This window comes from Gekko japonicus, unplaced genomic scaffold (assembly GCF_001447785.1).
Source record: "Gekko japonicus isolate JY-2015 unplaced genomic scaffold, Gekko_japonicus_V1.1 scaffold382, whole genome shotgun sequence".
Lineage (NCBI taxonomy): Eukaryota > Metazoa > Chordata > Lepidosauria > Squamata > Gekkonidae > Gekko > Gekko japonicus.
The window spans coordinates 351,237-364,406 of record NW_015168662.1 but is presented as its reverse complement, the minus strand read 5'-3'; the positions used below and the strand labels follow the sequence as shown (position 1 = coordinate 364,406).

At 43.4% G+C, this 13,170-nt stretch overlaps 1 protein-coding gene across 1 annotated transcript in view; it reads right to left on the bottom strand.

Annotated features, from left to right (window-relative positions):
• Window positions 1-11,043: 11,043 nt before the first annotated feature.
• The window catches only part of IMPAD1 (inositol monophosphatase domain containing 1), a 15,668-nt gene continuing 13,541 nt past the window's right edge, over window positions 11,044-13,170 (bottom strand). The window contains exon 5 of the mRNA XM_015415275.1: window positions 11,044-11,808. Coding sequence (XP_015270761.1) covers window positions 11,537-11,808 — 272 coding nt within the window. The 3' untranslated portion in view covers window positions 11,044-11,536. The remainder of the gene's footprint in view (window positions 11,809-13,170) is intronic.

Below are 13,170 nucleotides of genomic sequence, written 5' to 3'. Positions count from 1 at the left end.
TGAGAAAAGTGAAATATTGGCCACTTTGGAATACCATTAGGGTTTTTTTGGGGGGGGGTGTTTACTAATCACCACCACAGATCAAGCTTCTTAATAATTTTCCCTCTATAAATTTTCTATACAAATGGGAAATTGCCAAACCACAAAGGGACTCTTGTATTCAGATGCTCATGGTCTCCTCTAGCAACTGTGTATGCCAGAGATAAAATGCAGACATGAGGTAACATCAAGGGCTACTTCTCACTAAGCGAAGCTAAAAAGTTTCCATCTTTTAGATCTTTACAAGAAGGGGGGATCTGAATGACTTGTGGGGGGGGTGTCCCATTCTTTCCTCCCACTTGCTCAGTGAGCCACCTGCTGCCCATCTCAGATCCCAGAGGGGAGAAAGAGCTCCAACCAGGACCAAGACAGACCATTTCCTTTGTCTTCCCTTCCTCTGTGCCTGAGGCCCTGAAAGAACTTTTGTCTGTGGGAAAGGACTGTGACTCATTTATTTATTTGATTTTTTAGCCTGCCCTCCCCACCAAAGCAGGCTCATCTATGTCCAGTGCTGGAGGAGAATATTATGGATACCATGGTGGACTGCCAAAAAGACAAATAAGTGGGTTCTAGATCATATCAAGCCCCAACTTTCCCAAGAAGCTAAAATGACTAAACTGAGGCTGTTGTATTTTGCTCAGATTATGAGAACACAAGAGTCACTGGAAAAGACAAGAGTCACTGGGAAAGGTTGAAGGCAGCAGGAAAAGAGGAAAACCCAACAGGAAATGGACTGACTCCGTCAAGGAAGCCACAAGGGCCAGGGCCGGCTCGCCCGCTAGGCGAGCTAGGCGCTCGCCTAGGGCGCGCTGGCCCTGAGGGGCGCCAAACTGCACCCCGCCCAGGTGGCTGGTGGGCCACCAGAGACCCCCGCCCGGCCTTGCCTTCCCCAGCCAGCCGGCTGGCTGGCGGGGGATGCCGCCGTGCGCCGCAGCAGGCCCTTTTTGGGGGCGGCCGGGGGGAAGTTCGCTAACTGCCCGCCTTGGGCAGGCAGGGCAGAGGGGTGCCCGCCTGCCTTCTCCTCTCTCCACTCCGGGGTGGGGCGCCGCCGCAGCGCTTCTCCCCCCTCCCCCCTTCCCTCCCTTGTTGCGGTGGCTGGATCCCGAAGATAGTGCGGGGCGGGGAGCGGGCCTTCCACTCCAGTAGGAAGTGGGCGGCTGCGGGGACAGGATGGGGCGGGGGAGAAGAAGGGGGTCACTCCGGCGGCCCGTCCCCCCTCAGAGGCCGTGGGTGCCGCCCCGTCCTTTGCCAGCCCCTCGCTCCCTGTCGGGCCGGGGGAAAGTGAAGACACTCGCTGTCCCCGGACACTTCCCAGCTCCGCTGCCTTGTGGGCGGAAGCAGCAGCCAGTCGTCGTTGTCCCCCCCCCAAGCTTCAGGGGCAACTGGGGAGGGAGCAGCAGAGTTCCAGGTGGGGCAGCCAGGTTGGGACCGGCAGCAGGGCGAAGCTGGAGGGGGGGGCTACCTTCTAAGCTGCAGCTCACGGTTTTTCAGCCCCTGGTGCACACGTTTTTGCCTCGGCTCAGGAAGGAGGGCTCCAGAGCCAACTAAGCGATGCCGCAGCCAAATAGCTCGCTCACAACCCTAATGCCAGGAGCGCACCAAGTGGAGTTCTTGCCCACAAGACTCTACAGCTTAGAGGAAGCGCTGGTGGGCACCTCGGAGGCCAGCTGAGTTTGATTCTGGGGGGAGAAGTTTTTCGCATGCAGGAGTACAAATACAAATACCTTTATTGGCATAAAATATCAAATACACATGCAGCATAGAGCCTCAAGATAGGTTGGAAGGGTATCACATTCCGAATTGCCTTAATATGAGCCTCTCCTCCTAGATACCTCATAAAAGAAATTTGCTACAGGTTCCAGAATTTCTATATTATGCGAAGACAATAAAGAACTAATTTTATGCTCATCAGATTGGCCCAAAAGGGGGTCCAACACAGGTTCAATATAAACAACACGGATGTCACAGTGGAATTTACAATACAATAGCACATGTCCAATGGATTCAATTTCCCCCATCCCACAGGGGCACAATCTATCTTTATAGGGAATTTTGTTGAACCTTCCCGATAGAACAGCTGAGGGAAGGACGTCGAACCGTGCTAGCATGAAAGCCCTACGAAGATGAATCAGTCTTGCCAGGTATCCTGAGTGAAATATGGCTAAAAGAAAGTCCCATGCATGCAGGAGTAACCCTGAGCTCAAGCACAAAGCTTGAGCCCAGGGGAACTTTTAAGGTCAACAAAGTTTCATTGGAAGCGAAAGCTTTTGTGTGCAAAGCATTCTTTCTTTCTTTCCTGGGCTCCCAAACCGGCGGTTTCCCCTCCCCTTGACTTTTCGTCCACCAACGTCTGCTGCTTTGCAGAAATTCCTCTCCCCCTTTCCACACACCCCCTTCTCTAGAAGACACTTGGTGGGGGCGGGGAAGGCTGGAGAGAAGTTGTCTAACTGCTCGCCTGAAGTTGCCGCGGGGCAGAGGAAGAGAGCCCCTCCCAGGCGCCCTCCTCCCGCAACGTCCCGTCTGCCAGGCTTCAGCAGGCAGGCAGGGCAGAGGGGCGTACGATCCAGGGTTGAGACGAAACGGCATACGAGCAGGGGGTGAGACATTTCGTTCTTCCGGCTGAGGCCCACGAATTTCCAAGCAGACTGGAAAGGACAGACCCTCCCCTCCTCTCTCTGTCCGCAAAGACTGCGGCTTACGTATGTGCTTTTCTTCAGCTCCTCCGGAAGCAGTGTTCCCTCTAAGCTGAGTGAGTGTGCGCTGGCTCAGTTTTTTAGCCTCCAGCTCACACATTTTGTCTTGGCTCAGGAAGGGACGGCTCCAGAGCAAACTGATTTATGTGGAAGGGGGCAGGGACCCTTCGGGATCCTTCTCTGCAGGCCCTGTCTGGAGGTTGGCAACCCCTGTAATTGGTGGATTCGTGGGGGGGCGCCAGAAGGTAGCCCCGCCTAGAGCACAAAAACGCCTGGAGCCGGCCCTGATAAGGGCCCTCAGTTTGCAAAGCCTGAGCAAGGCTGCTAACGATAGAATGTTTAGAGGTCATTCATTCAGAGGGTCGGCATAAGTTGGAAGTGACTTGACAACACTGAACACACATGCATAGTAACAAAATATTTCATGTGTAACTTGGGGGGGGTCATCTTACTTTTAGATAATTTTGGTGCTTGCATTACACTGTACAAACAAGGCAACAGAAACAGATATGAATGCATCGGTTTCAGAAAATAACTGGCAACTATCATTAAAAAATGATGAAACAGTAACATTGATTTTCCTTGCTCAAGCTTTATAAATATTTCAGGATAAATTGCAAATATATCTGCAAAACACCTGTTATTCACTATCATTACATTTTATGCCCTCATTGGGACTAACTATTCCACTTATTTATTTAAAACATTTATTAGTTGCCCCTCTTCTTACAGAGCTCAAGGTAGCTTACAACATAAATAAAACATATAAAATACATTAAAAACGTAAAAGCCAAAATGTAAAATCACATTTCAGGATTGCTAGTGAGCTTAATCAAATGCAGCCTAAAATAAAATCATCTCCAATTCCCTCTGGGAAGATTGTTGCATAATTGTAGGGGCTGCCACTGAAAAGTCCCTCCCTCATGTGCCCCCCAAACATGTTTCTTCGATTGACGGGACAGTCAGGAGAGCCTTTCCCTGTGACCTTAATTCCCAGGCAGGAACATATGGGAGAAGACTTCAGATATCCGTGTCTTAAACCATGCCGGGCTTTAAAGGACAAAATCAACACCTTGAATTAGGCTCAGGAGTGGATTGGTAGCCAGTGTCATTATTGTAATATCAGGCTCATGTGCTCCAATAGCTGGCCCACACCAACAGTTTAACCACAGCATTCTGCACTAGCTGCAGCCTCTGAACATTCTTCAAAGGTAGCCCTAAAAAGAATGCATTGCAATACTCCTGTCTAGATGTAACTAAGGCATGTATCACTGCGGCTAGATCACTGTCACTGACTGACCAACCCAGAAACGGATGCATTTGATGCACAAGCCAGAGCTGGACAAACAGACTCCTAGCCATAGCAGCCATCTAGGTTTTTTAAGGTGACTGCTGTGTCACACACCCAAGCCGTGAAACTGGCTTTTCAAGGGGGAGTATAACCCCATCCACAAGAAGGATGTATATTGTCACCCTGCTTATTTAATTTATATGCAAAGTACATCATGCGACATGCCGGCCTGAATGAATCACAAGCGGGAATTAAGATTGCTGTGAAAAACATCAACAACCTCAGATATGCAGATGATACCACTCTAATGGCAGAAACTGAAGAGGACCTAAAGAGCCTCTTGCTGAGGGTTGGCTTGAAACTCAACATCCAAAAAAACTAAGATCATGGCATCCGGCCCCATCACTCCTTGGCAAAGCTGTGGCTGAATAGCAGGATTCAGTAGAGTCCCGCTCTCGGGACCTGCCTCTTGATCCTTGTCTTGCCAGCGTCCCTCCTCTGGTCATTGGGGATGATGTTCCCGATGTGCAACCTTCCTCAGCCAGGATTTGTAAAGGAGGTGTTGGCTGCACTGAGGGGGATAAATGTATGGAGTTTTTTGCCCCTAATGAGGACAGTGGCCCTTGTGCCATCGATGTCGAGGGAGTCTCGTCCCGCCTGACTGAGGGAGAACTTGATGTCAGTCCCCTCAGCAGTAACGGCGGAACCACCCGTGCCTGCTCTTGAGGAGTTTTAGACCGCACTTTTTTAGACGGGGTCTCTCCTCTTGATTTCTTAGGTTTCGTTGTGTGTAGCACCGAGGCTGACGCCCGTTTTGGAGGCTTATCTGTTTTTGCCTTCCTCTTTCTGGGCAGAGGTGCTTGTTGCTCCACCGAATCTCCCAGCTCTATATTAGCGGGAGGCGGTGTACTTTGGGATACTGAGGGCTGTGCCATCATAGGGGTCAATGCCTTCTCTAGCAGAAAAGTCTTTAAACGCGCAGTACGGTTTTTTCTTGCTTGGCGAGTGAACCTGGACGGACTCAACTGTGTGACTGAACAACAACAAATAACCCCATCCAAGACAGGAGAGATCTCAAGTCCCAGGTCTGTCTTTCTACGAAGCCAGAAAATTTGTGACTTGTCAGGATTAAATTTCAGCTTGTTTACCCTCTTCCAGACCATTACTGACTCAAAGCACTGGTTCAAAATATCAGCAGTGTCCTGAGTATCATCCACATATTGGTGACACTGCAGCCGAAATCGCCTGATCTCTCCTAATGGCTTCACAAAGATATTAAATAGGAAGAGGAATTACCCACAGGACAATAGCCATGGGGCCGAGCAGGAATTACCAACCATCCTTGGAGACCATCCCTCCAGACAGAACTTGGATCACCATAACACTGTGCTTCCCAGTACCAGTGCTAGAGGCTGCTCAGCAGGATACTATGGTTAATAGTAATAGCATTGAAGGCCGCTGAGAGATCCACAGAACTAGCAGGATCACATCCCTCCGTCTAGTTCTCAGTACAGATCATCAGCCAAGGTGACCAAAGCAGTCTCCGTTCCTGGCCTGAAGACAGAATGAAATGGGTTCAGAAAAATCAGCCTCTTCCGGAAACCCCTGGAGCCGAGAATCAAGTACCCACTCAGGCACCTTGCCCAAGAATTGAAGACTGAAGTTTGGCCAGTTGTCCAACATATTATGGCTTATGGAGGTTTTATACAGGTCTAATCACTGCCTCCTTGAGTACAGGAGGCATAACGTGTGCTTTTGGAAGCATTTTCCCACTCAGCCAGCCCCCCTCTGCCATCTTTTATTAAAAGGCCTAGGGTCAAGAACATAAGTGGTAGGTCTCACCCCTCCAAGGATCTTGTCCAAGTTCGTAGGATCCACAAACCAAAACGTATCCATATAAATCGAACAAGCAGGTGCCAAAGGTACATTGCCGAAACATGCATCCATGCCAGCATCTAATCCAGAATGAATCTGAACATTTTTGTCTGCAAGGTAAGTTGCAATTGATCACAGTGGGCCATCATGTGGTTAGAATCCAATTCCCTGGGACTATGATGTAAAAGCCCCCAGACCACACAAAACAGCTCAGCTGGACAATTACATGTAGACACAGTGGTGGCAGAGAAATATTGCCTTTTCGTGCCATCATTGACATGGAATAGGGTTTAATATGGTCTCTATGCTCTGTTTGATCAGTCTTGCTTCGACTTTTCTGCCAGCAGCGCTCTAGTCATCTCTCCTGTTTCATCGCCATCAGTTCTTAAGTAAACAACGGGGACTGCATCTTCTTTGTCGGGGGGGGGGGGAGGTGCTTCTCTCATACAACTGACTCACACAAAATACACATGCCAGGTCCACATCAGGTATTTTAATTTAACCATTAGAGATTACAACAAATTCTATGTACACCTGTCAACATTTTTACACGATAAAAAAGAAAGTAAAAAATAAAGTTCTCCCACATTTTATAATAAAGGGTATTCATCCCTTTTATTTCAATTTATTCAGAAAGTGTTCAGCACTCAAAAAATGCAAATTAGAATTTGAGGACAGTGGGTTCTTATCTCAGAATGTACCTCAAAACTAGTCAAAACAGAAACTGGAGTCAATTTATTCTAATGCCAGCCCCATCATAGGGAAATGCTAACTAGTAATGAAAAGTAGAGTAGTAGAGTCCAGTAGCACCTTAAAGACTAACAAAACATGTGGCAGAGTATGAGCTTTTGTGAGTCACTGATCACTTCTTCAGATCTGACTCAGTGACTCAGATCTTTTTTTTAAATTTTCCATATAAGACAAAACATAAAATAAACAAACATACAAACATACATACAAAAAGGGGGGTTTCCATTTACAACATAACATTTTCTGTTAAAATACCTCATACGCTACCAAATTGTATTTTTCAATTTTTTCCACCTTATATTTTAAAATATATCTTTTGTTTGTAATTAAAAATAAAAACAAGTTATAGTTCTTATTTCCTTGTGTTTCGGTTATATGTCCACAAAATTTATTTATTGGTTTCTTCCATCCATTTATAAAATCTTGACCATAAATTCTCAGTTTTCTTCATTTTGTTCTTTCAAGATTAGAGTTTGTCCATTTCTGCATTTTCAAATCCCCCCCCCATAATTTCTTCTTTTGAAGGTACCTCATTTTTTCTCCAGTATTTGGCATATAATATTCTTGCAGCTGTCACTACATGTATAATAAGTTATGAGTCCTGCTATTTACAATTTTATGGCAATATATTCAATAAGAACAACTCTGGTACATAAGGTATATTACATTTTAACCATTTTTGTAACAATTCATGAACCCCAGACCAATATCTGAAGAAGTGATCAGTGACTCACGAAAGCTCATACCTTGCCACATGTTTTGTTAGTCTTTAAGATGCTACTGGACTCTTGCTCTTTTTCTACTGCTACAGATGGCTACCCATCTTGATCTAGTAATGAAAAGATTTGAGTTATACAGTAATACGCATTCCATTTTTGCTAACCATGGCACAAATGACTAGTAATCAAGTTTTAAAAGGTAGTATTTCAGGTAGGACAGACTACATCTTATGTTATGCTGAAATGGGGAAATCAATTGTCACACTGGCTTATGTTGGAAGGAAGAACTCTCATTTTTGCAGTGAGATGCATAGCACTTGGGACAGCTCATACATCTCACCAGCGATAAGCAGAATTGTGGACGTACAATTCGCCTGTGCACCTGCTTTCCTTCTCTTCAATATAATACAATGAATCCAAAGATCAATGAATGGAATGCGACTTTGCCATCTTCCCTTTCTTATGAACAGCCCTCAAATAAGCTGCTGAGGTTCAGGACATGGCCGGGAATGAGGGGAATGCAGCGCAAGGGACTGCAGGAGAACTGGCAAAGATATCCCTTTCTTTCTCCTTTGAATGAGTGGGTGAATGCAGTGGGAGTCTGGATCCAACTTCCACGTCTGAAAACACAGACCATGAACTTTGCTCAAACACATGAACACATAATTGGGTAACCTTTACAATTATGGTTTAGAAAGTAATGTTAAGACTACAATTATCAGATTGTTTTCCCCTTTTACAAATCCAGGCAATGCATATAACATGACTTGGATACCACCATGTACACTACAGCACCATGAGAAAGCACAGACCAGACTCAAAGGGATACACGTGGAAGCTCTACAGAGCACATTTTCAATACTAAACAGAACATTCAGTATTATAACCATTCTTACACAGCTCTTATCACATCAGTTAGTGGAAGGGTCACATAAATCAGTACTGCAATTCTGCTAGTTTCAACCACTTGGCTGAAGTAGAGAGCAAAGGGAAGGGGCAGGGAGAAAGATCTAGTATGAAATGTGGTAGTCTGATCCTTGAAAACCATGTCAATTCATCCCCTAGTCCATTAACTCAGCAAATGCAACAAGAGTAGGGGCTAGGGACTACTATTTCTAGAAGGCAACAGTAGCATACAGTACTTGTATAGTTAATTCAGTGTTAAAAGTCCTTAAAAAGTTGCAGGAGATCCTAATAAACCTGGAAATGTTGAGAGTCCAGAGTCTGGAAGCTTGACTAGCATAGTGCACTGTCTCTGCTCCAGAGTACCTTTGACATGTCTTGCTGCCTTCATTAGCAAAACTCATACAAATTAACTCCATGCTTCTTTTGCAGCTCGCAACTACTGGGATTAGATGTTTACACATTCAGATCTTAAAACTTGGATTCAGTCTTCAACTGGCCATTTGCAACTATTACAGGATAATGCACGAGCAAACTCCAATTAAAGCAGCAATTGCATTTGTAGCTGTTTGTTCTTGTACAGAGCAATATACCTAGCAGTTTTCTTTCCTTGCCTCAAAACCCTTTCTGTATGTATGGAGATAAAGTGCAGTCATGTCTGCTTTCAAGCTCCTCCCAAAGAAATATAGAGATCTTTTAATTTTAACAGGTAGAAAGTTTAATTTTTGACATTATTTTATTTTTAAGGCTTCAGTCAGAGAATAGTCTGAGAACTGAAAATTGACTGGCTTCCCTTCCCATGGTGCTTACATGCATTACTTCTCTCCCCCAGTTATCTACCTGAAGCAAGTTTTGCAGGTTACCACAATAAAAAAAAATCTGAGAAGTTGGCTTGCCAAAGGCAATAATGGCATGCATGTTTTAAACCACAAAGAGCAAGACAACTCTTCAACCTTGCTTAAAGCTGGCCTCAAAAACCAGAAGAGCTCTGCCCATGTCCCAGCTCTCAGCCCAGCACACGCTACCCACAGACGTACCAAGCTGCTACAGAAGGTAAAGGAGGTTGCAGCTGGTGCCTGTGGAAGGAGGAGGCACAGAGGTCAATCCAACTCAGAGTCTCTTCACAAAAACAATTGAATGGAAGAATCTAAAATGGAGGCAACATAGTAGCAGTATTTTGTTGCAGCTGGACAAAATGCCATTAAAAATTGTTTTCCCAGTGTTGCATTACATAACCATATACTACCTATCCAGATTTGCAGTATTACTCAGGATGCAGGCTCCAAGAATGGCATGCGGAAGGGGACACTGAAGACAGAAGCGTACTTAAAAAAAATAATAATCCACAAACTGTCAAGACCCAGCTGAGAACATTAATCCATCACTTCTAACATAGTTATTAGCAATTGTCTATACCACCAATAAATTTCATTTGTGAAATACTTTTCAAACAGTCTAGTGTAAATCTGAACTGCTCTATCAATAGCTTGAAAAAGGAGAACAAGTGTCATTTTTGCACCACACTTACAGAATCAAGAAGAGGAGATTGGATTTATACCCCACCCTTCACTACCCAAAGGAGTCTCAGAGCGGCTTACAAACTCCTTTCCCTTCCCCTCCCCTCCCCATAACAGACACCCTGTGAAGTAGGTGGGGCTGAGAGCTCTGACAGAAACTGCTCTTTTTCAAGAACAGTTCTGACAGAACTATGGCTTGCCCAAGGTCATCCAGCAGGTACAAGTGGAGGAGTGGGGAATCAAACCTGGTTCTCCCAGATTAGAGTCCGCACACTTAACCACTACACCAAACTGGCTCTCCAACAGATAGAAGCAGCATTCTAATAAAATTCAGTTTTGGAACCTTCTAGTTCTAAAGGTTCTAGTGTTTACTTCAGAAGTTTTCTTCAGCAGCATTGACCAAGCAGTGATTTTTTTTTAACCAACTAGATGCCTGGTTTTATAAGTGAAGCATCCTAGATTAGCATACTAGAAGCTAAAATAAAAACAGTAAGCGTGTGAAATAGAATGATTTTTTTCCAGTTTACATAAACTGGCCTATTTTCCTACATTGCCATTCACTTGGAGTTGAATCACAGTACTTTTACTTGCCATTTGTCACATTTGAGAAGTGTAAGCTGGAAAAGATGTATGGCCTTTATGTTCCCATGATCCAAACCCAGAGTTTTTCTTTGTCAACACCACCAATTAAGAAGGGATGATATAAACTGCAAAGTTTAACCAATTAAATATAGCTTGCAAATCTACTTTTGGCTGCTCACATATAATTTTAACTACCACTTGTTTACCACACGAAAAGGCCTTTACTGTTTTTCCTCAATGAGCAAAACTTGTGGATTGTTTATCATAAATTAATTTAAGGGAGGGAAATTGTGTTAAAATGTTCTTATGAATTCTTGATAATTTCTACAATTGTTATGTGGGACTGTCTAATCAAGAACCCAAATAGTGGAGTGCATCATTTAAATGGAATTTCTACAATATAACAGCCAGCAAGACACTTTAGATTCATTAATGTCTTTAACATTTGAGTTTCATTTTATGTTGACAACAAAAATCAAGTAGTTTAGTAAGTAAGCAATCACTAAAGACAGATGGCTATTTCATAAGCTCAACAATGTGAAAAACTTAACACCTTTTACTGAAAAGAATGGCAATATTCAATTGCTGAGTGTTCAGAGAAATGTTTTCTTTTAAAATGGTACACAAAAATGCTGTAATAAAACCACACAATTTTCTCATCCACATTAAGCTGGTTTAAATTTCAGGTAAACATTAAAACAGAACCAAACACATCCTTTATCATTTAAAACTGTAGCCAAGATGAACAGTTGTCACATGAAGACACTTCAGTCTTCCTGCCATTTGTATCCCAAAGAGAAAATATCTGAGCATCATGCACTGTCCATGGATTTTAAGTCAGTAAAACCATTTTTTTCTGCGATTACACAAAGATTACCCAGACAAAACATGAGAGGTCACCAGAACAAATCTGTAATGTGTTTAGTTTATTACAAGCACTGATTTCAGTGGTCATGAAGAAGTATCAGAAATTAAAGGTGGATACTGAGGCATGAGAAAATCTTGTGATCCAATAATCTTAAACACTGCCAAATGATGGTCCTGTAAGTCTGTGTGGTCCTCCAAAAGCATATTTCTTTGAGTGTACCATCTTTCAAAGGTCAATTTTACATTTCCCTGGTAACTACTTTGAGGCTCCAGAAGCATGATTTGTTCATTCTCCAGAATTTAATTCTGTGAAGTCTTGTCTAGAACTGGAAGTTTTTCCACTAGTCTCTGGTGGTTTATCTTTATACTGGCTATGAGCCCATCTTCAACGTCCTCTGAACCAGTGTAACTAATTTCCTCCCCTGCCAAGGTAGTCATTTTACCTCCTAATGCTTTCAGCACTGCATTGCCAGCACATATGTCCCATTTTTTGATGTATGTTACATGAATATACACATCAGCTTTTTCCTGGTTCACCTCAGGCACATCGAGGAGAGAGAGAACTTTATAGCCTGCAGAAGGAAAGTACAAAAAGCTTACAGTGTATTGTACAACCACATGTGAATTTTTTGCCCCTTCCATCACTGTACACATTTAAAGCATGTTTATATGCACATCTGCAGCCAGAAAGTCGCCAAAGATCACTTCAACTTTGGATTTAGTCACACAATTGCAAAACTTAATGGACAAAAATAGGAGCTCTTCTTCTGCTTTACTTTAACTTTGCTTATGAAACTAAGATGACACAACTGTGGTCATCATCTCCTAGCAGTAGATTTGGGAATCACTGAATCGACATAATTAGGGAGTGTACTGCTAACTTGCACTACGGGCCCAGAAGTATCCTAGGGCTACTTCTTAACTACATAAGCAAGCACAAGTAAGTTTGCTACAATTCCCTGTATAGCATTCTTTTCCAGAATAAAAGTTCTCTGTCTGCAGGTACAATGGGGGAGGGATGGTGTGGATTGTGAGATAGGGGAAGATATGTGAGACAGGATGGGAAGTAGGACTCTCCCAAATTTATTCATTTTTACCCACCCATAACTAACTCAGAAAAGTCTCCTGTGCCCTTAATAGTTAACAGGACTTTAAACAGATCAGAAATAGGGCAGAAGTACATCTTTTATGCTTTGAAAAGACTAAAACTTTTCTTTAACAAGCTTCTTTTTATAGAAATAGTTATTGTTTTATTTTAATGTTGTTGGCTGCTTTAAGAATCATACATCTGAAAAGTAGAATATAAACGAGCAGACTACTGAGGCAAACTTATTGTGTGTGATACTTAGGTTCTATTATCAACTCAGCCACAATAAAATCCACTTATTTAAAGTTTACTCAAGGTGGTTATGTTTACCTAACCACATAAACTGTACTTTATTCACAGTTTATTTACAAAGGCTATTTGCTTATTCATTGCTTAAACAATCCTTCTGCTTACCATCTTAAATTCTGACATCACCTCTATTTTGCTGCTGCTGACAATGGTTATTACTTGTGTATTACTTTGTCATGCAATACTACTTGGGGCTTCAGTCACAAAAGCTGTTAAATCTCTATCTATCCAAACCATCCAGAGTTATTCCCTTCTAAGGCCCTCAACTTAAGTGGTCTTGGAATGGAGTAACTTGGCTTAGGATGGTAGTAGATATGTGCATTCGGTATTTACCAAGCCAAATAATTCAGCCAAACAACAGAAGTATAGTGTCCAAATCACGAGATGTGATGGTATCACTTTACTCTGCTCTGATTAGGCCTCACCTAGAGTACTGTGTTCAGTTTGGGGCATCACAATTTCAGAAGAATATAAACAAGCTGGAACATGTTCAGAGGAGAGCAACAAAGATGGTGAGGGGTCTGGAGACCAAGTCCTA